At 38.5% G+C, this 26,328-nt stretch overlaps 2 protein-coding genes across 9 annotated transcripts in view; both read right to left on the bottom strand.

Annotated features, from left to right (window-relative positions):
• Positions 1-11,137, bottom strand: part of CCDC138 (coiled-coil domain containing 138) — a 41,103-nt gene extending 29,966 nt beyond the window's left edge. Inside the window, exons 1-6 of one of the 5 annotated variants that reach the window (XM_069770177.1) lie at positions 10,986-11,137; positions 8,839-8,899; positions 8,045-8,183; positions 7,190-7,305; positions 4,536-4,720; positions 3,339-3,497 (exon numbers count right to left, since the gene is read on the bottom strand). In XM_069770177.1, the coding sequence (XP_069626278.1) occupies positions 3,339-3,497; positions 4,536-4,720; positions 7,190-7,305; positions 8,045-8,183; positions 8,839-8,899; positions 10,986-11,054 (729 nt within the window). In that variant the 5' untranslated portion in view covers positions 11,055-11,137. Of the gene's footprint in view, positions 1-3,338; positions 3,498-4,535; positions 4,721-7,189; positions 7,306-8,044; positions 8,184-8,838; positions 8,921-9,736; positions 10,513-10,985 lie in introns of those variants that run through there. The other 4 variants (XM_069770178.1, XM_069770179.1, XM_069770180.1 and 1 more) reach the window with 4 other exon arrangements.
• A 1,037-nt stretch (positions 11,138-12,174) lies between these two features.
• The window catches only part of RGPD4 (RANBP2 like and GRIP domain containing 4), a 34,085-nt gene continuing 19,931 nt past the window's right edge, over positions 12,175-26,328 (bottom strand). The window contains exons 21-30 of one of the 4 annotated variants that reach the window (XM_069770172.1): positions 25,655-25,732; positions 21,207-21,374; positions 19,691-19,783; positions 18,597-18,793; positions 17,855-18,089; positions 17,215-17,313; positions 16,904-17,046; positions 15,019-15,292; positions 14,526-14,860; positions 12,175-12,753 (exon numbers count right to left, since the gene is read on the bottom strand). In XM_069770172.1, coding sequence (XP_069626273.1) covers positions 12,448-12,753; positions 14,526-14,860; positions 15,019-15,292; positions 16,904-17,046; positions 17,215-17,313; positions 17,855-18,089; positions 18,597-18,793; positions 19,691-19,783; positions 21,207-21,374; positions 25,655-25,732 — 1,928 coding nt within the window. In that variant the 3' untranslated portion in view covers positions 12,175-12,447. The remainder of the gene's footprint in view (positions 12,754-14,525; positions 14,861-15,018; positions 15,293-16,903; positions 17,047-17,214; positions 17,314-17,854; positions 18,090-18,596; positions 18,794-19,690; positions 19,784-21,206; positions 21,375-25,654; positions 25,733-26,328) is intronic. The other 3 variants (XM_069770174.1, XM_069770173.1, XM_069770176.1) reach the window with 3 other exon arrangements.

Genomic DNA, 26,328 nt, shown 5'->3' with positions numbered 1-26,328 from the left:
TCCATTTTAGTGTTAAAATAATAGGACAAACTTTCGAAGATCGAGTTTGTAATTCTGCACGGCCAAATTTGCACATTCAACCAGTAGTGAGAAAAACAACATCCACACTGCATATTAAGAAGAGTCTATAAAGAAACTGATAGGAAGGTGCACAGCCTATTGGTCTTATTCTTTCCAGATTCTACCCAAAACAGATTATATCAATATGTAGATTTCCCAAACAAGTCAGATGTGGGTAGTGTTTGTGAACTAGAATAAATGACAAAGCTTTTATTTACAGCTTATTCTTCCATATAATTACAAAAAATTGTGATTCTGTTTTGCAGCAACTTTTGAGGTTTCAACTAGTTTTTCTGGCTTAGCTCACTCTGAATCACGCAGAACAAGAAACTAATCCTATGCCTCATAGACTAGCGCTCTGGTTTACAGCACAAGCATATGAATTGTTAACTACAACCTGCATATCCACTTCTCTTTTCCCTGAATCTTATTTTAGATTGAGTCTTCTCTGGACACCAGTGCTCTCTTTAAGTACCTCAGATTTGATAAAATGGCAAAATTTTACTTTACTGAAAATATTGCAGCTATATGTACTTACTATCTTTCATTTCTCCCCTTCCATGAATTCACTACTCTTCACTCATTCACCCACTCATTCTCTACTTTTCCATTTCCAGTCATACCCTCTCTTCTTACATGAGCAAATGACAAAAATAAAGCACAGCAGAAGTTTAAAGGATGCAAGCCTTGAAGACACCCTTCTCTATATTTCTGCTTGGAAGCTCAGTAACTTCCATTCCAGCTATACAAGAAAACCATCTACAATTCCTCTTTTCCTCAAATGCAGCTCTTCTGCAGCCAATAGGATCAGAACAGCTGCAGGCAGGATGTTCTTGTCTAAAGCACCTACCCACACTTGCCTAAGAAGACAGAGAATCACAGAATCATTTTGGTTGGAAAAGCCCTTTAAGGTCATTGAGTCCAACTGTTAACCCAACACTGCCAAGTCCACCACTAAACCATGTCCCTAAGCACCACGTCTACACGTCTTTTAAATACCTCCAGGGATGGTGACTCCACCACTTCCCTGGGCAGCCTGTTCCAATGCCTGACCACCCTTTCGGTGAAGAAATTTTTCCTAATATCTCTCCCCTGGCGCAACTTGAAACTGTTTACTCTCCTCCTCTCATCTGTATGAAATGACAGATCCCCTTTTCATACCAATAAATAGGCAGACGCTGCCAACATATAATTGAGTGCACCCTATCACATCACATGGAATGTTTCACTTTCGTTTTCTATATACACAGTTAAGAGCTTTAAATAAATTAAATAGCTCCTCTAGGAAGAATCAGTAGAGAAAAAAAGGTAAGAAGAACCAATGCAGTTGTTAAGCCATAGGGTTGTAAGTGATGCCAGGATGTCTAAGCCATCCACTTCCATAATCAAATCGGGTGGTGTCATCCATATCATAACCAGCTATACCATTTCACTCCTGCCAGATGTTTGCCTAGTCTCTTCTTAAGTCCCCCAATACTGGAAACACTGCAGTCTTACCAATCTACCTGTTCGTATGCCTATTTTTGTTAGATCTAGTTTTTCCTAATACTTAATCTAATTTTCCCTTACTACTACTACTTCTACCATGTAGAAGTCATTCTAGTCTAGTCATTCTAGACATGAAAAAAATACTAGTTTCTTCCTCTTTGTGGCAGCCTTTTAGGTAGCTGAAGATTGGCACATTCACCCTCAATTCATCCTGTATGTTTAACCCATGCATCCACTCATCAGCCTCTACTGTACACGTACACATTCTGAATAGTATACTGTTTTTTTCAGACCTGCCACATCTTCAATTTGTCAAGATCAATTTTAATCCTAATGTTCTATTTCAGCATGCTTGAAATTCCCCCTCACTTGCTATTTTCTTCAAATTTAATAAATGTGCTCTTTCTCACTGTCAAACTTCTTATTGAAAATAGACTGAAATGGACTGAAAAGATATTCCAGAATCTATGTGCATTCCTTCAACTCTACCATGAACTACTGTCTCACTACAGCTTTACACCAGCTGCATTACATATATATTATACTTTCCTAATACGATTACGAAAATGCCATGCAAAAACATATAAACAATTTCTATTTAAGTCCAGACATATATATAACTACTAGTCCTCTATTAGCAATGCCTGTTACCTTACTGTAGTGGAAATGAGACTGATCTGACAATTTATGATTAACATATACTAGCAGTTATTTATTGCATTGTTTTCTGCATTGTGTCTCCTGTGGTTTGGTCATAGCTTGTTTCAGGATTTATTTATTTAGAGAACTGACAGTAAGCTGATGGCTGTACAACACTTTCCCTTTTGTAAAGAAAGGCACCACATTTTTTAAGTCTTCTAATACTCCATTTGACCTCCACAAATTTTCACAGATAAACCACTAATTTTTCCTGGGTTTTCATCAGCCAGTTCTCTAACTGGTGTAACGTTCTTATAAGCTCAGAAGATTTGAAACATCTAAATTAAGACCTTAACCTATTCCTTCCCCATTCAAAAGTTGAGGTCCTGCTCCTCTGATGCCCTTTTCCCCTTTTTAACATGTAGTCTATCCTCCCTCAACAGATTGTGGGAAAGGTTTATCTGCACACTTCAAAGAAGTGTAATTTCTCAGCTTATGGTTTTGACACAATGTATGTATATTTAAGGACTTCTCTTGGTTACCTTCCGGATAATAACCAAAACTTTCCACAAGACCTAAATTCAACAGCAAACGCTCACAAAAACAGTGTTGTTAATTACTACCTCTTCTTATAGCAAAATCATACAATTTCATTTCTTCCCACCCCCTCAAAGTTAGGTTGATCTTTTCTTCCTTTGAACTTTTTGAGTGTGGGTTTTTTTTTTTTGCTAACACTCTCTCTGCAATAGCTGTTATGTCTTAAGATCTCATTGTGTCTTAAAGCCTTCCCAAGGAAATCTACTTCAACTACAGCTAATGCAAAGATACTCATTGAAGTTACATACAATTACAGATCATAATTTTTCTCTAATACTGGTCATACAGTTTTTGCTATTTTAGAAACAAGTCACCTTCTTTTCTAAATTGTAACAGTAAAATGTACGTACGCATCAGACAACTAAATGCACCACCCTGAAACAGAAGCCACACAAAACCCCTAACAATATTTTTTGGTACTTTTTACGTAAGGGGACTTCAAGCACTTTAAAGAAATAAGCATTATATCCAGCAAACATATGATGGCTGAAGATAAGTACAAACGAGTTAAATGGCATGTAGAGCAATAAACATCATTAAATGTGTTACTGCACCTCTTTTATAATTCCAAATTTTGTGTGAACTTCTTCCTCAACACCTCTTATTTTAGCCAAAGCTGCTTCATGTCTAAAAAGCAATGCTTCTCGCTCTGTTAGCAAATGCTCTCGTTTCTGCAGTTGCAGAGCATACTCCTGCTGTGCTGAACTTTCTTTCTGGATCAAGAAAAAAAAAAAAGTTGAAATGGCTTTAAAACCCATGAAATTGTCACAATTTATACTGAATTTGAATTTTTTCTCCCAGAGATACACTAAACTTTTTGTAAAATCATAAAGTCTTACACAATAGCTTACTAATTAAAAGTATCCTGATGGCCATCTATGTTCAGCTTCCCCACATGTTAACCCAAATGACTTCGATGTGTGTCAGGATGGCTCGGCCTCCCAAAATACGAAATTCAACCCTATACGGTTGTTCAAGTATAAACCTAGAGAATTAAACTTAGGCTTTTGCTTCCAAAAATTTTGGATTAACTGCAAGACAAAACAGAGTCTGATGTGACTGTCTACACTGCACACTAGATTACTATATTGTTTTTTCAAATAGTGGGAATCATCCCTGAAAAAGTGGTGAGGAGAAAGAGATACAAAATTATTTTTATCTCATCTGGTGCAAGAGACAGTCCTGGCAGGGAATCTAGCAGAAGCATGGGAGCTTCTGGATAAAACAATACAGGAGGTTCTCTGCTAGTGGCCTAGGCCTGCTAGGGGATGAACTGCTGGGATTCCCCAGCAGCACAAAAGTAGAGATAAGGCGGAATGGATGGTTTTTGCAGGAGGCTGTGAAGGCAGGCACTCTTGAATGCCTAGAGTCAGGAGAATAGCTTCAGATGCTCTCAGGAGAAGCAATGGTTGCAGGTGTTTCCTTCCATGTCCACAGTGCATCACAAGACATTCTTGATGTAGAAGCACGGTGTTCAAACTCCCTCAAGCTGAATTTTATCTGACCTACCCACTATGCAAGTCAAAGCACCACTACCGAATCAGTGAATTAATTTAGGGGAAGAGGCAGATGATGACAGAGATTTAGTGTGTAAGTCATTGTCATTAGTATAAGTAATAGTAATAAGTAATAGTGATTTAGTATATAAGTAATAGTGATTTAGTATATAAGTAATTTCCAAATTCCCTGTCAAAAGTGAGAATCTTCATAACATTACTCAACAAAATTTTTAAGGTGATTCCAGTTCCTACCTGGAGCTTCTGATGTATAAGAAATAATTCATCATATATTTGACTGATGTGAGGTGGTATTAAGCCTTGACTATTGCATGCTTGAGCATCAGTTCCACTCACAATTTTCCTTACCAAACCACCGGTAATATTTTGGTCTCTATTTTCTTGCATATTTGCAGCCAAATGGGTTGGTAAGTTGCTGCCTATGGAAAGAAAAAAAACATTTTACATTAATAAATTAGTCCTAGATAAATGATGACATGATTGTTGCTCCAGAACAGTGAAAATTTATTTTAAGGCATTTAGAGTGACAAGTATAGAGCAAGAGGTACCAAAATGAGACAGTAATCTCTTATAGAATTACGGAGATTGCTCAAAGCTGTGTTCCATGACTTGTTTGAATTGATCAGGGATCAATGATCAATGGAGTTTTATAAGTAAAACTATCCCCTCCACTTCAATACAGAAATTCCACAGATATCTGTCTGAAATCTATGCACAGACTGAATCATAATATAGCCAAAATCTTCTATTACTTTTGTAAGGGCTTCAGGCAAGTGATTCACTGCTGACTAGACCGTGGCCCGACATCTAAGTTAACAGAACAAGACTTAAGAAACTACTGGACACAACATGAGAAACTGCTAGACATGACAGATTACAGCGTAAGAAGCTCATGAAAGTTGCAGATAGCACAGTGAGGAACGGCTGCATTTCACAAACAGTCAAATGGCCAAAATTCACAGATAACTGAAGGGAAGCATTGGGATCTTTTGGTGAGCGATGTCTTGCAAGGCAAACTGCACCTAGGTGCCACATCAGGCCAAGATTACCTAGGCGACAGTATCAGAAATACAAATTTGGGTTCTGTGCTGGTTTTGGCTGGGATAGTGTTAATTTTCTTCATAGTAGCTGATATGGGGCTACATTTTGGATTTGTGACCAAAATGGTGTTGACAACACAGGGATGTTTTAGTTATGGCTGAGCAGTGCTTGCACAGTGTCAAGGCCTTTTCTGTTTCTCAGCCCACCAGCGAGCAGGCTGGGGGTGCACAAGAATTTGGGAGGGGACACAGCTGGGACAGCTGACCCCAGCTGACCAGAGGGATATTCCAGACCATATCATGTCATGCTCAGCAATAAAAGCTGGGGGAAGAAGGAGGAAGGGAGGACATTCAGAGTTTGTCTTCCCAAGTCACCGTTACTTGTGATGGAGATGGCTGAACACCTGCCTGCCCATGGGAAATGGTGAATGAATTCCTTGTTTTGCTTTGCTTGTGTGTGTGGCTTTTGCTTTACCTATTAAAGTGTCTTTACCTCAACCCTCGAGTTTCCTCACTTTTACCTTTCTGATTCTCTCCCTTCCTACTGAGAGGGAGGTGGGGAGTGAGCAAGCAGTGCGTGGGGCTGAGCTGCCTGCGGGAGTTAAACCACAACAGGTACAGATGTAGCAAAACTCAGGCTGATGAGGAAAAAGTAATTAGGGATAGGTTGTTTATTTGGCAGACAACTACAGAAGAGAAAAGAAGAACAATGAGAAGGAGCATCAAGAAACAGCAAAAAGGTTACTGGATAAGCAAATGATGCAATCAGGGCTAATTGGTGGTATGCATTAGGCAGCCCTGTGGTTGATCATCCATCACAGCTGGAGCTAGACAAGAAACTAAACCTATTGCTCTGCCACAGTGTGTCTGCTTCAGGGGTGAGGAAGGAGAGCATAACTAGTACAATGCCACACAAATCCTAACAGAAACAGAAAAAAAGGGAAAAGAAACCTGAAAAAATGTAGTCATATCTGAATGAAATGTGTGTGATATTTATCAGAGTTTTGTGTTTATTTTGCCTTTGATCCCAAATACTGTAAACCATGCATTTTTCCTGGTGCAATTAATTTTTTTTTTTTTTATTTTCAGAAAGAAAGTGTTTTCAGAAAGCTGTCTCTCCCCACCCATTTAATACAACTCTGGGTGAGAGTCTATTACAGTTCCATTGATCTGTTCTACCTGGCTTTGAGATTCCTTTTAACCCCTTTGGGGCTGGTTAGCTAGCTATCTGTCTCCACACCTTCAAAAAAATACATCAATGTTCGTCTAAACATAAAACTCCCCACAAGAGACAGAGCTACACCGATTCACAACTCCTCCGATTGCAGCAGCATTTTCAAACATTTGCAGTGAATGAATGCCAGCTGGTCCCTGCTACAATCTTCTAGTTAGAATTTCCTGAGTTAACTGAATAACATAATACTCTCCCTCTACCCATTACCAGTTTTTCATCCTTAAACTGACTAAAGACATCTGACTTAACAGAGTTGTAGTATTTGTTAATGCAGCTAGCTACTTAAAATAAAACAAAACAAACAAACAAAACCCCCCAAACTCACCCTGTTTCTTCATTTATTTTATAAAGTTACCTGGCAGCCAGTTTCATAAAAGGTTGATCTTTCTTTTTAAAATGTATGCTAGTATTGCATCAAGTACGTGTGGACCTCCTAAACTAATTCTAAAGGAGTTACTCATACTTACATGAAAGGTTAAATCCTCAAATTAAAATACATTTGAGCTGGTATTGTATTTCTGAACTGAATGGAAATACATTTACTAGAAAGTTTTTTAAATTACATGTTGTACTTCACAGAGTTGCAAGAATATTTAAAATTCAGTATTCATTACCTGTTTCCACATATATAGCTGGATTTTGAACTGCATCAGTTTCAGAGCAATTCATGGACTTTTCTTCTATTTCTAGACCACTTGAATCACAAAAAAAATCTTGCTCATCACCAAAACTAAAAAAAACACAAAAATGCAATAATCTCAAATTACTCAGTCCCTTTCTAACATGCTACACATAGAGCACTGAGAGAAGTCTGTATAAAAATGTAAACATTGCTCAATCTAAGATTTTGATATTTGATAACAAATAGCAGAGTTAAATCATTTGGATGGAAAGTATTATTACTCACAAGGTTTTAAGCACAACAATTAGTAATGTTGCTGACTTAAAAGTAACAATAACTAGAATTTTCATGCTGTAAGCACACATATGCAGTAGGTAAAACCAACGCTCTTCTCTCACCACCAACCACCAAATTCCAGGAAAGTTAAAAATACAACCCCCCCTTTTTAAATTATTTTTTAGTATCTGGTGTAAAGTAGCCCTGAAAAGAGATTTCTTGGATTTGGAATGCAATTATCTCTAAATACACTTAAAGCTGTTCATCAGTCTGAGTTATTTGCTTTCCTCTTAGTTCAGTTTATATCACCTAGTTCAGTTTATAACATCGCTGTATCCCATTAGCAATTCCAACATACACAGATTAGATTAGAAAGTGAGCGAGACAATGCTCCTTATCAAAATCAGCATTCACATTATTTCATACATCGGCCACAAACAGTTCTTTACTTAAGAAAACAAGAATCTTAAAACAACTTCTGGATCTGTGTAATCCGAACATATTCTTTACTCATGGTTTATCTGGATTATGAGAGATGATAAAGGAGAGCTGGAGAGAAAACACCTCTTACCAATCCCAGTCTTCAAAACTTTGCAGGAAATCACTAGAAGATCTGATGATGTTCTCTTTTCCACTTTCAGCAAATTCTGACTCTAAAGAAAATTTGGATAAAGAAATAGTGGTATTTTCCAGTGAGCTGTCCATGTCACCTGGAATATATATAATAGTAACAATTTTATTTTGCATTTGAGAAACTGACATTAAGAAATCGACAAGCGCTTATTGCAAGTGCTTGCCATGTAATCATATAGGTTTAAGAACCAAAAAAACACTGATGCAGTCTAACAAACGAATGAAGAATTATAACAGCTTAAAACTATAGGACGAACTATTTAGTTTTCAAACCAGATTTGTCTTTCTGAAGTTTTACAGCTTGCCTTCATAAACTAATTTTTCTATAACCAAAGTCTGATAAATACATTGTGTTACCCTGCTGTCCACATGCACCAGCAATGTGTGCAATCTCGAGAAGCCCAAAGACATTCTAAATATTAAACGTATATGCATCTTTAAATTTAAGCCAAATGTATGCATTATGAGGTGGACTGCTACCAACTACTTCAAGCAGGACTTAAACACAAACGAGTTGGGAACTGTTGTTTTAAAGCACCCTTTGTGCTCTTTATGTGAATATTAACAAACATTCCCAGGCTGACTCCCAGATATCACAAACCCCTGATCGAGAATATCTACCTATTTAAAATGAGAAAATACAAAACTACTTAAAATAAATTTAGGAATGATACACTTTTTAGTATATATTTTCCCTGAAAAAGACATCAAAGCACCATTGTTTGCTATTACCTTTGTATGCTAGGAAGTTTCTGCTCTTATATTTGGTGTGTAATACTCCTGAAAGGCAATCCTATAAGAAAGCACAAACCCACTGTAATACAGTCAGAATTTTCAGGGACAGCGAATGTTACAACTTATTCGTTTAACAGTTACAACACCTTGTGACAGAACTCTTACTACAAACCGCTGACTTTGAAAAGGGAATTGTTTTTTTTTTTCAATATATAAATGTAAATGGCCCTCATTAATACAAAGAGGCAAACGTATTCCCCACAGTCTGGCAATAAAATATTCATAGTGTTACATGTTAAAATATTTGAGAGGCTACAAGACACTATGAAGACAGTAACATAAAATAAGGGTATAAAAGTAGGATCAGGTAATCACGGAAACAGTGCCATCTATCTTTATATCTAGGCTTTCTATGTCAAAGTTTCCTGCTCTGCTTTTTCCTAACTCGTAACTACATACTAAGAAAACAAATGACACAAGTATCAGGCTACAAGCAAATCAATTCAATATACATTAAAAAAGATCAGACTCAAAGCAGCTCTCATGATCTTAGCTGTGTTTCACTGCATCTCTCTGCTATGCTCTAAATGATCAACTGCTGTATTTTCTTGTACTTAAATACTGCTTTTTAATGAAATAACAAAACACACAAACAAATCTAGTATTCCTTTCCTTGCAAGCATTATGCTTTAAAGTCTCAGTGACAGTTTTTTAAAGATAACTTCTGAAAATTATTTTTCTTTAAAGAACAGTTCTGTAATTCAAAGCAGAATATTCCCCAAGGAAAACATAGCATCTAGAGCACCACAAAATGCTACCCAAGTTGCGAATCCTTCTGGAGGAACTAAGGGCAGATACGTCCAGATTTTAGCTGCTAAAGAACTCAAATCCTCACCTCATATTTGGGATGGTTCCTGATCCTAAAATGGCAAGTCACACTTCCTCAGGAAAAAAGGCTGGTTTCTGTATTCATTTCATGATTCCCAGGACCAGCTTGATCTCCCAGTCCAACTATGTGTCTAGCTCAAATCCAGCTTTCAATCCCTCCCAGTCTTGGCTGCTCATGGGTATTTTTACAACATATTACTTCCCCTGCAGCATGAGTCTGAACACTTCAGGTGTTGGACACAGTGGAACCATTTGACCCATGGAATACAGATGCAAGAAACTGCAAAAACTTGTCTCAGTGAAAGACAAACAGACTTCAGACAAAATAAAAGCAAGTGCCTCGCCAGTGAGTATTCCTTCCACAAAGTGTCAAAGACTTTTGAAACACCAGCATCTGGGAGCGGTCTTTGCTGCTGGGTTTTTAGGCAGATCAGTTTCCTATTCTACTGTGCAGACCCATAAATGCTTATGTCAGCACAAGCAACAGAAACAGAGGAATCTCAATGCTGTTCCTTCGTTCATATCGGTGCAAAGAACCTGCTGTTCTCTAGTGTAAAATATCATTGCTTTATCTCTGCAAGGGAATGATACCCATCATAATTTACTGGTCATTATGGCAGTCTCTTACGAGCTATGGGTTTGATTCTCCTCTGGTTGACTAGACACGGAACACTTTCCTGCTCCCTGAAAACAGAGCTAATCGCTAGCTTTACAATCACAAACACTCCTAACACATTCTAAATAAGGCTAGCAACTGCTGTGGCAAAAGAAGATACGAAATAAATGAGTTATCCTATTATATATATTTTATACAATGCCCAGTATGCTATTTCTAAGAGGATTCACATACTATCTTGCCCAACTGGCAGGCACCAGAAGGTTTTAGGCAAAAACTAAGTGCCAAGCTGCTCAGATCGTGTTTTGGGAATGCACAAAACTTGGAACAAACTAGGGAAATTTCAAGTTCAGAGAAGGATGACTCTAGCCCTTCCACTGCAACGCAACCAGAGCAGAGGGACAGGGGTAGGACTAGAAAGAACACGCTTTCCACGTAAGCTCCCAAAGTCTGTTTAAATCCCGTTTTTTGGCTGTCACCGCCGATACGCGTATGTAATACCACAGCGCTTACAAGGAACCCCCCAGGAAGAGACTCCCCGGCCTCCAAGCGCCTCAGGGACGAGGCGAGGAGGAACGGCTTTCCTCCTCCTCCTCCTCCTCCTTCCTCCCACCTCCCTCCCCCGGCCCTCCCGTCTCACCCCCGCCGGCCCTCGCAGGTAGCGCCGCTGCAGACGCCGAGGGGAACGGCTGAGGCCGGGGCCCGCCATTCCGCACCGCCCGGGCTCGAACCAACCGCCACCACCGGCGGGCGGCGGGCGCAGGCGCGGTAGAGGGAGGGCGGGAAGGCGGCGGCGCGCAGGCGCAGAGCCCGTTGCCCCGTGGAGGCGGGAAGCGGCGGCTGCTGAGGAGAAGCGGCGGCTGCTGAGGAGAAGCCGCGGCGGGGGCAGGGGCGGCCGGTGCTTCCCGCCGCCGTCGGGACAGGCCCGCCACAGCAACGGGCGGTTCGCTGGCCCCGGCGGGACAGCCAGCCCTTCCCGCGGTGGGGGGGTAGGCCCCAGCCTCACACAGGCAGCCGAAGGTGGTTGGGGATAGTGTTCTGCAGTCTAATGCTTGGGGAGGAGGTTTGGGGAAGAAGTACTGCTATCCTGTGGAAAAAAACAAAGCAGAACAAAAAACCAAACCCAAAACAACCCAAAAAATAGCTTGAGGCTGCATATTTCCAACTTGCAGACCGTAACACCAGATAGGCGACACTGGGAAAAAAAACCCCTTGATAATGCCAGCACTGAACTGTAGATTAAAAGTTTAAAAATAAAAAAACCCCAACAAATCCACACTTAGTCATGCATATTCACTGTCGAGAGACAAAGCTTTAAAAGATAAACCGACCCTGACCAACGCACCCTCCAGTTAGTCAGTTCTGCAGCAAGGTCAGCGCAGTCTGCCTCAGGAATCGGAGCCAATATAAACATTTAAGATAGCCAGGAGAGCCGCATCATAGCACGAGCAGTGGGTTATACTGCAGCATATTTCAGGCAAAATCCAGATATTAAGTACATGTTTTCCACTCAGCTAAGTCATTTAGAAATATTCTATGTACAACAAAAAAGTTGGTACACTTTTTAGCAAAATACTGATCAAAACATTTAAGAACCATTCTTCAGCTTTCAAATACTGAAGTGTTCTTGAGGGACTTCAGACCTGCCGGCTGCCTCAGCTTACTTTCCAGAGATTAGAGTAAATGCGTGAAGTTCCAAAGGCCTTCAGTTTACTGACCAGCAATTACCACCTACAATTTGCATATTCAAAATAGAGATCTAAGAGAGCAGGAAGACAAATTAGGCAAGTTTTCCTTTTTTTAAACAAACCAAAAGGGAAGACAAGACATTTATTTTAACAAGACTAAGATTTAATTTTTAAAATTTGACATTTAATACAAATATGTCAGGATAACACAAATACACCTGAAATATGCCAGTGTCTGAACTTTTTATTTAACATGCAAAAAATCAATTGGAACACATAAAAACCCCACCTATAAGCTGTAATTTTACATTTATACATCAGAAGTGTCCATTTTAAGAAGTTGAAATAATTAGTCAATAACATCTAAATACTGATTTATACTGCTAGAACATCTGTATACTCAAAGCAATAATTCTATATTTGCCCACAGTCTGTAATGACAATTCTTCCATTTACTAGCCCTTTAGGAGAACCAAAGGATTCAATCTTTTTCACAACATCCATTCCATCTTTCACAAACCCAAATACCACATGCTTGAAGTCCAAGTGTTCTGCTTTTTTAAGTGTTATGAAGAACTGAGAATTATTCGTATCCCTGCCCTTATTTGCCATTGACAACAATCCAGGACCAGTGTGTTTCACTTCAAAATTCTCGTCTTCAAATGCTGTTCCATAAATTGACCGTCCACCTGTTCCATCATGGTGAGTTATATCACCTCCCTTAAAAAAAAGAAAAAAAAAAAGGGGCATTAACTTACAAGTCCCAAAACATACACCAACAGCACAATTATATCTCCTTTCAACAGTAAAGACTTTGCTTTGGAAGAACTCATTCTTAGTTTTCACATTTAGATATAAGGCTTCCCAGCTTCAGCAGCTTTGTTCATTTTAATGGAAGCAGTAGTGGGAAGTTTATCCCTTGTTTATTCTGAACACAGCGTTTTATCTTCCTGCTCCACATGGGGACCACTCCTCTAGGCCTGTCTTTCCCACCGCCTGCTTCCTGCATCACTTGGCCCTGACAGCTGGGACTTGTGTTATCTCATTGAAGGCCTGTCCTTGCTTAGTCCCTGCAGGCACAGAATTGATCACCTGAAAAAGGTTAAGGTACCATGACCAGTAATTTCTTGCTTCTGTGCAGGCAGCAGCTTTTGCCATGTTACTGCTTGTTCAGGAGAGCAGCTACTGCTAGTGAGCAGCGTATTTTGTCTTTCTGCAAGGCAGCAAGCTTCTGGCTCACGATTATAAAAGTGACAGTATGGGTTATCATATCTTTGAAGGAAAGACTTCTCTTTGAAAAGCTTCTCACTGTACCTGGAGAAAGTTTAGGCAAAGCAGAGCAAACTTAGAATATACTAATTTCATGTGATAAAAGCTCACTTTTTGTCAGGATATGCATGGTGCAGTTAACTGTTTTAAAAGCAAGCCTGCTCCTTATAGGATGTGGAATACCCTGAAACAAGCTTAAACACTAAATGAGCAATGCTGCTTTCCTTATCAGAAAGGCACCAACTTTTAAGGGAAGAGCCATAAAGGGCATACTTCAGACACAGGTGATACATAATCAAGAGGCTGGATTATGTTTTATTCTGGTGACAAACCATTCGTATATTACTGACTACTTCTGAGTTTGTAGAAGGTCGTGCCTCATCTTCAGGGATGTAGTGACAGGCAGGAACATCAGTTTAGTGTGTAAGGAAGCTGGTTCCTTCTGCCTGTTACAAGTCACTGAAACTCACTGAATCAATGAGAATTTTAGGGAAGGAGAGGTCTATCTGAGCTATGATCAATCTCCTAAGCCTTCAACCATTTATGAAGAACTTGCTAGTGCTACCTAACGCATACAGAGATTTAAAACCAACACTGCCTACATGGTGGGTTCAGATGCACTTCAGGCTGATGCTCCTGGTGAAAAATTTGAGTATTTTAAGGAAGAGGCCACTGCATGATAATGAAATCTAGAAGACTTCTTTTCGATGGGAACTTGAGCATCTAAAATACTTGGAATATCAGTTTTAAGTGCACATTATCTGAAACACAAAGTGCACTTTAAAATGTAAAGGAAGCCTGGAAAGTAAATGTTCTTAGTAGGTGAGCATACAGAAGTTCCTCTCTGTAGAGAGAGAAGGCTGAATGGTACTTTGGGAAACCCTACTTTCCTTGGTGTTCCTGTTCAACAACAGGCCCCTTGCCCGTTGTAAGAGGAGATCTCTATCTCCGATTTTCTTTCCACACTAACACAGCAGCACTAGGTAACACTGAAGGATCAGGCAGCTGGCAGACAGAGGTAAAAAGCATTTGGCTTAGGGCAGCACATGCAGCTTGCATCATTTCTCATCTCCTTATAGGGAAAGGGCAGATGAGAGTATCTTGCACACTGGATTCATGCTGCCAACAGGAACATGCTATCCCATAAAAGCGATTTTTGAAGTGCCATTGTTAGTCAAGATGCATCTCATTCTCTCAATGACGAGTCTTCCTGTTATGCTTACCTGACACACAAAGTCAGTGACTATTCTGTGAAACCTGGAGTTCTTGAATCCAAATCCTTTCTCTCCTGTGCACAGGGCCCTGAAATTTTCAGCAGTTCGAGGGACAATATTTGAAAACAGCTCCATGGTTATGTGTCCTAAAGGTTCATCATCAGCAGAAACTTCAAAATACACAACAGGGTTGGTGTCCTTTGACAGTCCTGCTGCCAGAGATAAGTGTCCTTTCTGAAGTTCTGACAAGCTTAGCTGGCATTCTTCAAACTTCCTCTTGAAAGAATTAGCCATTTCTTGGCTTTTAAATCTGACTGCAAGTTGTTCTACTTTTACTTCACCATCTGAAAATAAATCCGAGAACAGGTTTCTTTAGTTCTATTCAGTATAGTCAGAAACAAATAGCTTTCATCTTACATAATTGCCAGGGAAAACCAAAGCCACAGAAACTCAGATGACTGAAAAAAAAAAAACAAAACAAACAACCACCTGAAAAACTCACCAGCATAATCTGTGGCTGTCCAAATTAAAGCATTGTTTGATGTATCAGAGGGCACTAAGTTCATTTCTTTGGTGATGACATGGTTTGCACAAACTTTAAGAACTTGGTCTCTTCTCATTAGGACTCTATAGTATTTCTTCTGTGTATGGAAGAGGATCTTTATCTCTCCAACACCACGCTCCTTCCACTGAGTAGCATCCCTGTCCCACCTGTAAAGTTTTGCCCTCTCTTTGAAGAGAATTTCTTCATCTTCTTCTCCAGATTTTACCTCCACCTAAAAAACAGCACAGTAGAGTACCTGTGATTTCCCAGAGAGCTGCTGTCACCAACATAAATAAATAGTATTGCATACACTTATGATGATTCTGACATATTACAATGGAAAATTATTCAATGTGTTCCATTCTCCAACACCATATCCATCATACCCCAAAACAAGTAAAACATCTAGCCTATTCAGAATTTAAGAGCCCAAGAAATTCCACTGTTTGAGATTAATTATAGCACTGCAATACTACTTTGCCATGCTGCATATGGTTTTGGTGGGTGTTTGTTGGTTTTTGCTTTGAATGTGGTTTGTTTGGTTTTGGGGGGGGAGGGGTTGTGTGTGTGTGTTTGTTTTTTTCCTTTTAAAAAAACCCCCACTATCAAGTGTTCTGGCAAGTTTGCCTCCAAAGTTTCAGGTTTGCTGAATGATGTGCACACTGAGAAGTGAAGATACAGTACTATTACCATTGCAGGTGTTGCCTTTTGAACATTGTTAAAGAACTTTATTATTTGCATTTGAACAGAATAAACACCAACTGAGCATAACAAACTTAGGCCTGACAGCTGTATCTCCTCCTCACTTTATGTATGCATATCACTGCCCTCTAACCTCCTTTAGTTAACACATCTGAAGATAATGGAACACTTGAGAGAACTGGAGGAATACATGACAAACAACTATTTGTGGAGGGAGAAATGAGACTGGAGAAGCAGCAAGTAAGGGGAGAAAGTAATAGAATCCATAATAGGACACACAGCTGAGCAAAGGTATACCACATTTTGAAGGTGATCGAAGACCTGTTAAGAACTACATCAGATTTGCTGTCCAAATTAAAGGACACTGCATACTATTTATTTGTGCTCTATTTGTCTTGCTTAATAATTATACTAATCTGTAATTAAATTATTTTATTTATAGGAAAGCCATACAATATGACTGTAACACCAGAAAAGTTTGAAATGGTTATTAGGCACACTACAGCTAAATACTAAATCAAGACATGAAAAACTGTGTGAAGGCTCACTCAGCAAGTTATAAAGCTACCTTCAAAATTGAAGGTTCTCCTACTTCTTGAAAAAAAATTTATTTTCAAACTAACAAAGTTTGTTCCCTTAGCCCTCAGCCCTCAGGTGAGGTTAAGTGTACTACATCTTTATTGCTTAGTGATTCTAGAAATCTCTTGCCTAGCTTAGAGTAAAAATTTTAAGTTGGCATGACTTTCACAGAACTGAATCTACAAGTCATTGATAGAGAGCCACAGCTGAATTGTATTACCACTAAGTTATTCAGTTCCCCCCCTTGGTTTTCAGCTGTGCTATAATGAATCAGCTTTAGCTTTTACAAGTTGTGTACAAATTTGCATACTGATCACCACTCAGACAAGGTACAATGAAATAAACGTTGAAGATTTTGACTTATGCACCAGACCCTTCCCCAGTGCTAAGCTGTACTAGGATTTAAAACAGCAGGCATTTCTACATAGTTAGGGCAAGAAATACAGAACAAGGCACACAACACAGAAGGCAAAGTTAGTCAAGCAAAGCATTTTTTAAAAAATTGCTGTGTTAGCAGACATGCTTATCTTAATGTTGTTTTATATTCCAGAAGTCACCTTACCTCTGGTAAAGACACAATTGGCTCAAAGTGGATATCATCACTATGTACCACCTCATCATCACTACCACCTTCATCTTCATCTGCTTTACGGGCTGTCTCCCCAAACACAGCTGCTCCCGTATTCGCCCATTTGAAGTTTTTATCTACAATTAAGAGTTACATTTTAAACTTTGTGTAATTCTTTTCCTCTTGACAAAAACTTGCAAAAAACTTGTTAACTGATTGATCAGTAGAAATTTGGTGCACAAAAGGTATATTGTATGAAGCAGAAGTCCAGCTGAGTGTCTGTCTTGGAGACTAGTTTAACTCACCTTTTGAGCCAAAAGCAAAGTCTCCAGAGCCTTTGGAAGCCAGATCTGCAAATGACAAGCCTGCAGTACTGCCGAAACCAAATGAGATGATTCTGTTTTCTATCAAATAAGAAGGAAAAGTCAAAGGTTTTTCTCTGCCTTTCTTAAAGAAAATGCATTTAATGTTATGTAGTCAAAAGCATAAACTGGAGAAGTCTCTACAGTATTTTTATCTTCCAATAAATTTAAAGTTTGCACGACACTTGTCATAATGACAGTCCTTTATTATGGTTTAAAAAAAGGGCTCAAGACTGTGTGAGACAGTTTCAGCACACTACTATTATGCAGATCTACAGAGGTCTAATAAGTATTCATATGGTATTTAACCGTAAACTAATGAGAGAAAGTACATCATATGTAAATAGTTCAACAGACACTAGCATTGCTCTGTAGTAGTGCCATTTGAACACACCGGAATTTGACGTATGTAACTATTTTAATCCCCAGTCACATTTTTACTAGATTGGAACTCATGCTTCTAATTCCATATTGGTACTACTTGTCTCCAAGGCAGCAACTATATGAGACAAACTAATCTACAGAAAAGCATACTTACATTCCGCCCCCCGCCCCCCAAAACAGAATGCACCCCTGACCCTACCTTGTGTTGACTCTGGACAGTCCAAATCACTTTTTTTAGTTGACAAGTCTACAGGTTTGTCATCAGCTCCTGATAAAGTCTGTGATACATGCACAGTCTCCGTGGTGGAATCTGGTTCTTCACTGTTGGTAGCTGACTGGACAGATACTGTCACCTCACCAGTTGATGGAGTAGGTACTTCTTTCTTACTGGTACAGACTAAGTCAGCTGAACTTGTAACCTCATTCTCCTGGGACTAATAAAAAAGTAATAAGCAAATAAGCTAGAAGAGCCTAATATTCAAACCACCTCCTCAGGAGATTAAGAACAGTCATTTTAGAAAAAAAGACCACCAAGAAAAATTGTTGTTGTAAGCTTTCTGAAGTTTTACATTACACTTAACACACAAGGACATTAACTTGACAAAAGACTGAAGTATCTTTGAAGTAGTACGCCTTCAAAAAAATACTATTACTTCCTGAAATCAATTAGTCCTTATATACATGTTAGGAGTGATTTTACCAGCCAAAGCATTTTATGCTTTATGAGAACAGCTGCACCTCCTTTCTCTTCCCAAGGAACTTAAGATCTAAGCTTCCGTTTCAGTGTTGGCAAAGACTTGAGTCACAGCCACAAGAGTCAAGTAGTTTTTTCCCACTGGATGTTTTAGGTCTCACAAGGTGAAAACTATGTAGTCTCACACACATATGAAGTAATTGTCCAAGTTTAATCACAAAAAGTTCAGTAAAGATTTAGTTCTTACTTTTGTTTCTTGAATTTTAACTTCTGTCTGAAAGTCTTCTGGACTGTCATCCTCAGTATCACTGCTGACACCACAGACAGATGTAGAAGGAACCTGCAGAGTTTCTGCTTTAGCTTTCTCCTCAGGAGTTGGTTTCTTTTCCCAAGTAGTAGCACATTCTCTTTCATTGTTGAATTCACTTTTTCCTGCGATGCCTACTGCAAAGAACAAAAATTAATGGAAAACAGCTGGGAAGGCAGCTAAATACTGAAGTAATTTTTGGCACCTACATTATAAAATAACCTCATGATAGCCAGAGCAACCTGAAGTAAGACTTCAAGAGTTTTTCAAATAGCATTACTGTTTAAACAGTGGAAGTGAAGACTAACTTACTTAATCCCACTCAGGGTGACTAGACTTGGAAATTCATCATACATAGTTTTCTACTGCTATCAGGGAATTTCCATGCAATAATGAAGAGTTCAATCTTGCAGCTGCTGCTACTAATAAATTCCTCCAACATTTGCTCATATTTCAGATGGCTAAATATATACTACCCCTTGCTAGCACATATCCTCAAAAAACCCCCAAACTTCACTTCTAGAAGTATCTACCCAGATTTTCAGTTACGCAACATTATAGTCTAAGGCACAACCAAAGTAGACATAAATACAAGCAGCAAATTCAATCTTCGACACCTGTATTTTTAGTATAAAGATGAAATATCTTTTAGTTGAACAATATTAACTCATAAGTTTAAGTTAAATTGACTATCTGCAGAAATAGCAAGTATTCACAGATGTAGACAATTTTCCTCTTGTATAGTTATCATGCCAAGCTGAATTCTTCATATTCAGAAAAGGAGGCTCAAGGTAGGACAACACTTTGATGTTCTTGTTTAGAGGCCACCTGAAATGTACATTTCTCATTCAGGTACCACTTTACTGCTAACTAACAGTTCAACATACTGAGCTTAAAGCTGTATTTTGAGATGCAGCTTTTCTGCTCCCAGCATCAGTGCTTCTAAAAACTATCTCAGTGCCCATGTGTCCTTCAGATTCAGAGCTTATGTTTTGGTATATAAGAAGTTTTAAGTACTGTGTTTTAAGACATACCTTTTACAGGTTCTTGCAATTTCTTCTTCTCTTCTGAATCACTGGGATACAGTCTTCCATTAAGTTTCTTAACAGCTGTTTCATAGTCTTCATCTTAAATACAGGAAACAAGCGTTAAGCTCTCAGGCATCCTCTAAGTACAGAGAAGTCTGCTAAGCCCTTCCGACTTACAAGCCTAGCAAGCACACATAATTTTTGCTTATGTTTTAAGAGTTCCACAGGTCAGCAAGTAAGCTTTCACTTCTTATTTTGCATACATGTGCCTTGGTGTGCTACTGACACTTTTCTCAGCCTGGATTGCTACAGACACATGGCACGTGTTTTTAGAAAACACATTTCCTACTGAGTGATGTTATTAAGAGTACCACTAAACAGAATTAGGAAGGAATACTGAAAATCTTTTATATAAAAACTAGCAAACTCAGATATTTGTGGGGGGGCTTGTCTTCTCCCATTTTCTGTTGAATACAATGCTTCAGAACTTCCAGTTAACATATTTGCTGCTCAATAAATTAAGAGTAATTTAGTTGCATTACAGTAAGTTTTGATACAAAATATGTCCAGTTTCAGTGTTAGGAATTTGCTTTAGAAGAAAAATAAGCCATTAGTCTAGCCTTTACAGAACCTGAGCATGTTCCTTTTTGATAAAGACTGCCTTGTATTTGTCTCTAAAAATAGTTACAGAAGTAAGCCTCTTGCTCAAATGAGACAAGGCTCAAATATCTGATTGTTTAGTCTTACCTAACCAACTGCATTGGTAATATGAGTGTGAACACCCAAAAGACACCAGTACAAATTTGCTTGAGTCATTCCTGGGCCTCCACTGTAATATTGTCTTGAAGAACTGAGTGTACATCTTTAGCCATAAGGAAGATGGCAGGCTTATTTCCCATCAGTCCAAACAAAAATACTCAAAAGTGTCTAATGGTTCTGATAGTATTCACAGAATATCTCAAGTTGGAAGGGACCCATAAGGATCACCGAGTCCAGATCCCTGTTCCTTGCAGACTACCTAAAACTGAACCATATGACTAAGAGCATCGTCCAGATGCTCCTTCAACTCTGACAGGCTTGGTGCTGTGACCACTGCCCTGGGGAGCCCGTTCCAGTGAGCAACCACCCTCTCTGTGAGGAACCTTTTCCTAATGTCCAGTCTGAACTTGCCCTGACACAGCTTCATTCCATTTCCTCCTGATCACCAGGGAGAGGAGATCAGCACCCCTCCTCTGCTGCCCACCTTGAGGAACTTGTAGACCACAATGAGGTCACCCCTCAGCCTCCTCTTCTCCAAGCTGAACAAACCAAGTGACCTCGCTACCCCTTGTAAGTCTGGCCATCAAGGTCTTCCACCATCTTGGTCACTCTCCTCTGGATACACTCCAATAGTCTGATGTCCTTCTTATATTCAGATGCCCAAAACGGCACACAGTGCTTGAGGTGAGGCCGCACCAGTGCAGTGTATTACGCCCTTTCCCCACAAAAAGGCAACACAAAGATCAACTTTGGCACTCCTTACCATCATCCTCGTCACTCACATATCCAGGCTTATTCTTGTAACAGAAGAAGGTTGAAGGTAGCTTGAGAAAACCAGCAAGAGCTCTCTGTTCAGGGGTAGGTGTTAACTCATAAACTATTATAACTTCATCAGATGGAAGATCATCTTCTGCCACTGTCGTCTTCTCAGCTTTTTACAGAAATTGAACAAACCATTAAAACAGAATAATTTCAGAACAGGGAATAACAGTAACCCCACACTGCTGTTATTACAGAACTGAATTAAGTCTAAGGCGGTTCAAAACACATTTGGAGCCTACATATTTTCTGTTGATCCACAGGAAACAAATCAAAGTTACAGGATGCTACGACAGAGCATCCTGTTAAAACTTAAGGAATTCTAACCTGCATGCCCAACTACATCTTGTTCTACTGCCTTTGAATTCAAGCATCAGAACAGAAACAAACCTGCATCTTTATATTGTTACAAGGACTATTTAACTAAGCCTTCATGTCAAACAAAATACAACTATGGCAAGAGGTATATAGGTGTTATCTAGAGAGAGAGGCAAACTTCAGGCCTGAAAAAAAGAAAAAATGAAGTTGTCTACAGCAACATGTCCTACTGCATTGCTTAAAAGTGCTTTAAGTTCTACAAAATTTTAAACAGCAACCGAATAGAACTTATTTCAGATTACCTATGGGAAATCTGATCTTTTTATTAGCTAATCTCAATTTAGCATAACAGCTGTTGCTGAAACTTTTATTGTTACAGAAGTAAAGTAATTTTTAGTTCCACCTTGTTGAACAACAAAAAATATTGCTTTCAGTCTATTTAACTAGCTTTTCCAGCAAGGACAAATACCACTATGTTTTATTACATAGCATTTTCTCCCCTCTCCTTCAACATTAAGTTGTTCATTCCACTTGCACTGTTTTTTCAATACATAATCAAAGGTCAAAGCTGAAAGCACAGCCTAGAGCAAACTGTATTGTTTGGGTTAGGTTTTAGTGTTTGTTTTGAGAGGGTGAGTTTGGGGGTAAAGGTGTGAGAAAAAATTTTTAACTATTAATAAGAATTACCCCATAAGCACATCAGTGTCCATGCACTGGCTGTTTCTAAGAACAATTTGATTGCTTTAGTAAGTCAACCTATTTGTTAACATTCTCTAGGTTTGAGTTAAACTAGTCAGCAGAATTTGAAGGGTGCTCTCAAAAGCTCACTATTCTTTTCATTAGAAAATATTTGGTAAGTTTGTGGCACAATGTAGTCAATGGGAACCTAAACCTTCAGCTGGGAACCAGACCACTACCCATTTCCTGAGGAACACTGATTCTCCTGCTCATGCAGTTTGATATTCATCACTGCAAGAGGAGACAAGGACAGAAGAGAAGTGTAATGTTTATAGACATGTCCCTTGATCTTCTGACACAACTGACACACTAAAACATATTGCTTTTAAAAAGTAGTTTTCCAACTAGTATCTTTCAGTAGATTAATAGCAATATAAAGAATAATAGAGTAAAAGCAAAATCTGAAGTACTAGTTCAAATTTAAGTTTTTTTTCCCAAGTGCTCCCTCCCCAACCTTTGCTCTAATGGACTCTCCCTTTGATTACAAATTAATCATTTCAAGCATTTATATACCAGTGTAGCTCAAACCCATTACCAGCACATACAGTCTTATAGAGTAATTGGGTTTGCTCACTTTTGTTAGATCTCAATAGCTCTTCTGAGCCTGTATAAAGTAAATGTAGGATAAAATTCTTGAACAGAAAATTTCTAAGTTCATATCATGACAACAGGCTATAGATGTTTTGATATATTTTCTCAGAATCTTATGCAAAAAACTCACTAACCCTAGCTAATTTAAGAATTAGAAGTACACCTAGTATCATGTTATGAAGATATGCAGGTATCCTGCATATTAGCATGTGTTTTATTCTCTCAGATTAGTTAAGCAAGTGTCTCGGACTGAGTAAGTTTGCACCAAGTTCCCCACAGAGGTTTAAGTGTGGAGTATTTAGTCTTAAAGCCATTAAAAATTACAGCAAAAGAACAGCTTTCCTTAGGATTAGAGAAATGTCAAAAATGCATCTTCAACAACAAAGAATTTCTTCCAAAGTCAGTCAGGTAGATAGTAAAAGCATGAGCTTCCTTTAATCTGAGCAGTATAAAGCTAGCTAGAAGACCCTGGCAACAGATGATATAATCCATCATCCTTGACAGACAGCATTCCCAAAGAATTACCACGCTGTCTCTTTCAGTAGCCTTTGTACAAAGTAGCTGAATAAGAGAAATACATTAAAAAGTCACTTCAGAAAAATTCACAGGTAAAGTTCTCCATGAAGCTAATCTATCAAACACTGGGATAAGATTCTAGTGTTCCAAACATCCACTCAAAGTGACAAAAGGGTTCAACGATAAAGATTAAGATTATAACATGTATTTGCCCTCAGAACACTAAGACTGAGCAAGATGTTCATTGGTTCAGTTAAGTCAGTTTCTTCGCACCCTCCCCACAAGAAAGTTAACTTTTCTGATTAAAAAAATGCTGCAAACAGCTTAAATATATCTTCACAGGCAGCCATGAAAGCAAAGAGCCATGCATACGTACAACATATTCTTAAAAGGCTGTTGGTTTTGTGATAATAGAACTTTATACTCGGGGGGAAAAAATCCACACAAAACATTGTTAGTATATGGAAGGAACAAATTAAAGAACAATACCATGCACAACAGTTCTTTTCACTGGTATATTATATTTTTGCTTTTTAACTGACATTAAGACCAGGTAGGCCTAAATATCTAGCTAGTCACAATACTGGTATTTTTTTCTCATGCATATATCAGTGAATATCTTCTGGATATAAGAGAAAAGCACCAGAGTTTAAACCTTAATGCATGTAACTGATATAGTAACATGCAATTGACAGAACTTTGAAACTTGTAAAGCACCTAAAAAAGCTCATGACCTGACCAGAGAAAAAGTACTTTTGCATTGAGCTGCAGAACTACTGTGAAGTTAAATTTCTGTTGAACATTGCTTTAGCACAACTCAGAAACCGCTCCCCAAAAGATGTTTCCCATGAGAAAGCCTCAGATTATAGTTGCATTGGGTAGGCTTGAAAACCTAATTTTGAAAGAACTTCTCAAAGTCATTTGCTATTAAGTCAGAGCTCAAAGCAAAGCCACTGAAGACAAAGCCACTGAAGATAATTATCAACTGTAAATAAATCACTAAGTACATAATCATATCCTAGTTATCAGAAAAACAGAAGTGAAGAACAGTCTGAAGTACCCGAAAGGCATATTTTGTTTTAACTACACACACACACATCCACCCTCAGACATCCGCAGTATAAAGACAGGATCAATTTGAGGTAGCAAAAGTCCTTGCACGTATGCATTGGCGCAGAATGCTTGATCACTCCAAATTATGGACATTGAATGATCAAAATAAAACTGAATTGTTAATAAAACTCCATGCACAGGGATGCCTAAAAACACAGAATAGTTGACTTCAGATCATATATACAGGAGTTCAGTGTTTAAATATGAACATCTTCTCTAGAAATACTATTTTGGGAAAATGGTGTTTGGAATGACATTTTGAGATTTTTAAACATGTAAGACACTAGTCATGTTAAAAGACTGTCTTGTGCAGACTAGAATAAAAATTTGCTTTTTAAACGTAACATGCTGTTGAACTGTGTAAGTTGAGTATGCTTACAGCAAGCATACTTGCAAGAAGCACTGTTAGTAACATTTTATAATGACACATAATCAAACTGTAAGCTGTACCAGTTTTGGTTATAGGTTCTGAATGTAAACAAATCAGTTAGCAAAAGTTTTCTGACCAGCCAAGGTGGACTTCATATTATACATGAAGTATATACATATAGGCAGTAGTTAAGGAGTTGGCTTTCTCATTTCTGCGTGCTCCTTGCTTTTAAAAGTGCAATAGTTAACATAATGATAATCAGGAAACTGAATTAAACATTTCCAACAGAGAGGCTAAATATATCCAGTTTTACTGGATAAAATATGCTTGAAGATCTCAAGACAGGTTATTGAAGTGGAAGACCTCAGGCACTAAGAGATGTATTCTCCAAACATAACAGGAAAATTTAATTTCTTTAGAAAAGGGGAGTTTCAGAGATCCAGTGTGCATGTTCAGCAAAACTGTGATGGAGAAGTGCAAGGCAGATACCCTCCAAAAATAAGGCAAACAGAAGCCAAAAGCTTAAACAGCGCCATCCATTGTGCTAGCTCATATTAACATACTAAGGGCTACAGACATTCTCCACCAGGACAAATAACAGCAGTCAGACACACAATTTTAAGTACTCTTCTTCAGCATGCATGTTAATTATAAGGATTACTGAGCCAACTGCTTTGCCGCAGTTGGGTTACTGTCCATGCCCGCTAAAGTGTTTTTATCACACATTCAGTGCAGTATGTAAATACCTTTACTATCAGGTTGCAAGGAAGATGTGCTTGTCCAAAAGGCCATTGGATTAGATTTAAAAAGGCTAAAATTAAATCCTAAAAAAATAAATTGTTTGGATATAAGTGTTCACCTGGAATTTTAAAAGGGTAAAACAGACTTATCTATGATCTGGAAGCATTCTATAGTCGTATTTCACAGTAGGAAATTTCATCTGTTAATTCTACACAAGCATATCCAACCCATGTGAAGACTGCAGCTATCATCTTCCACCACATCACTTTACTACAGTTAATAAACGGACAGTATATCTTCATAATTCTAAGACTAGTGTGTAAATTAAAACCTATCATCTGATTAAACAGTCTTGCACTGATGGGAAGCAGCACACGAAGCCTTCAAAGAGAAGTACTCCACCGTTAAAATGCTAGTAAATCCCATTCTTCTCACAGAGACACTTCAGTACATTATAGTGGTCACAGCCACAACTTCTGCAAGCATGTCTTTTTCAGACAGTGTCAGAAACTCTGTAACTGAGGATGTAATCACATGATCTCTTTTCAGGCTAAGGAAAGAGGCTAACATCTTGTGTTATTTAAGCTATACATATGAAATTACAGAGCAATCATTAAGACTTTAAACAAGTATATAGAGAGCAGTTTTAAAACACCCATCTCTTCCATCATGGGGATAA

Source organism: Haliaeetus albicilla, chromosome 25 (genome assembly GCF_947461875.1).
Source record: "Haliaeetus albicilla chromosome 25, bHalAlb1.1, whole genome shotgun sequence".
NCBI lineage: Eukaryota > Metazoa > Chordata > Aves > Accipitriformes > Accipitridae > Haliaeetus > Haliaeetus albicilla.
The sequence above is the reverse complement of the archived record's forward strand: the minus strand, read 5'-3'. Positions and strand labels throughout refer to the sequence as shown.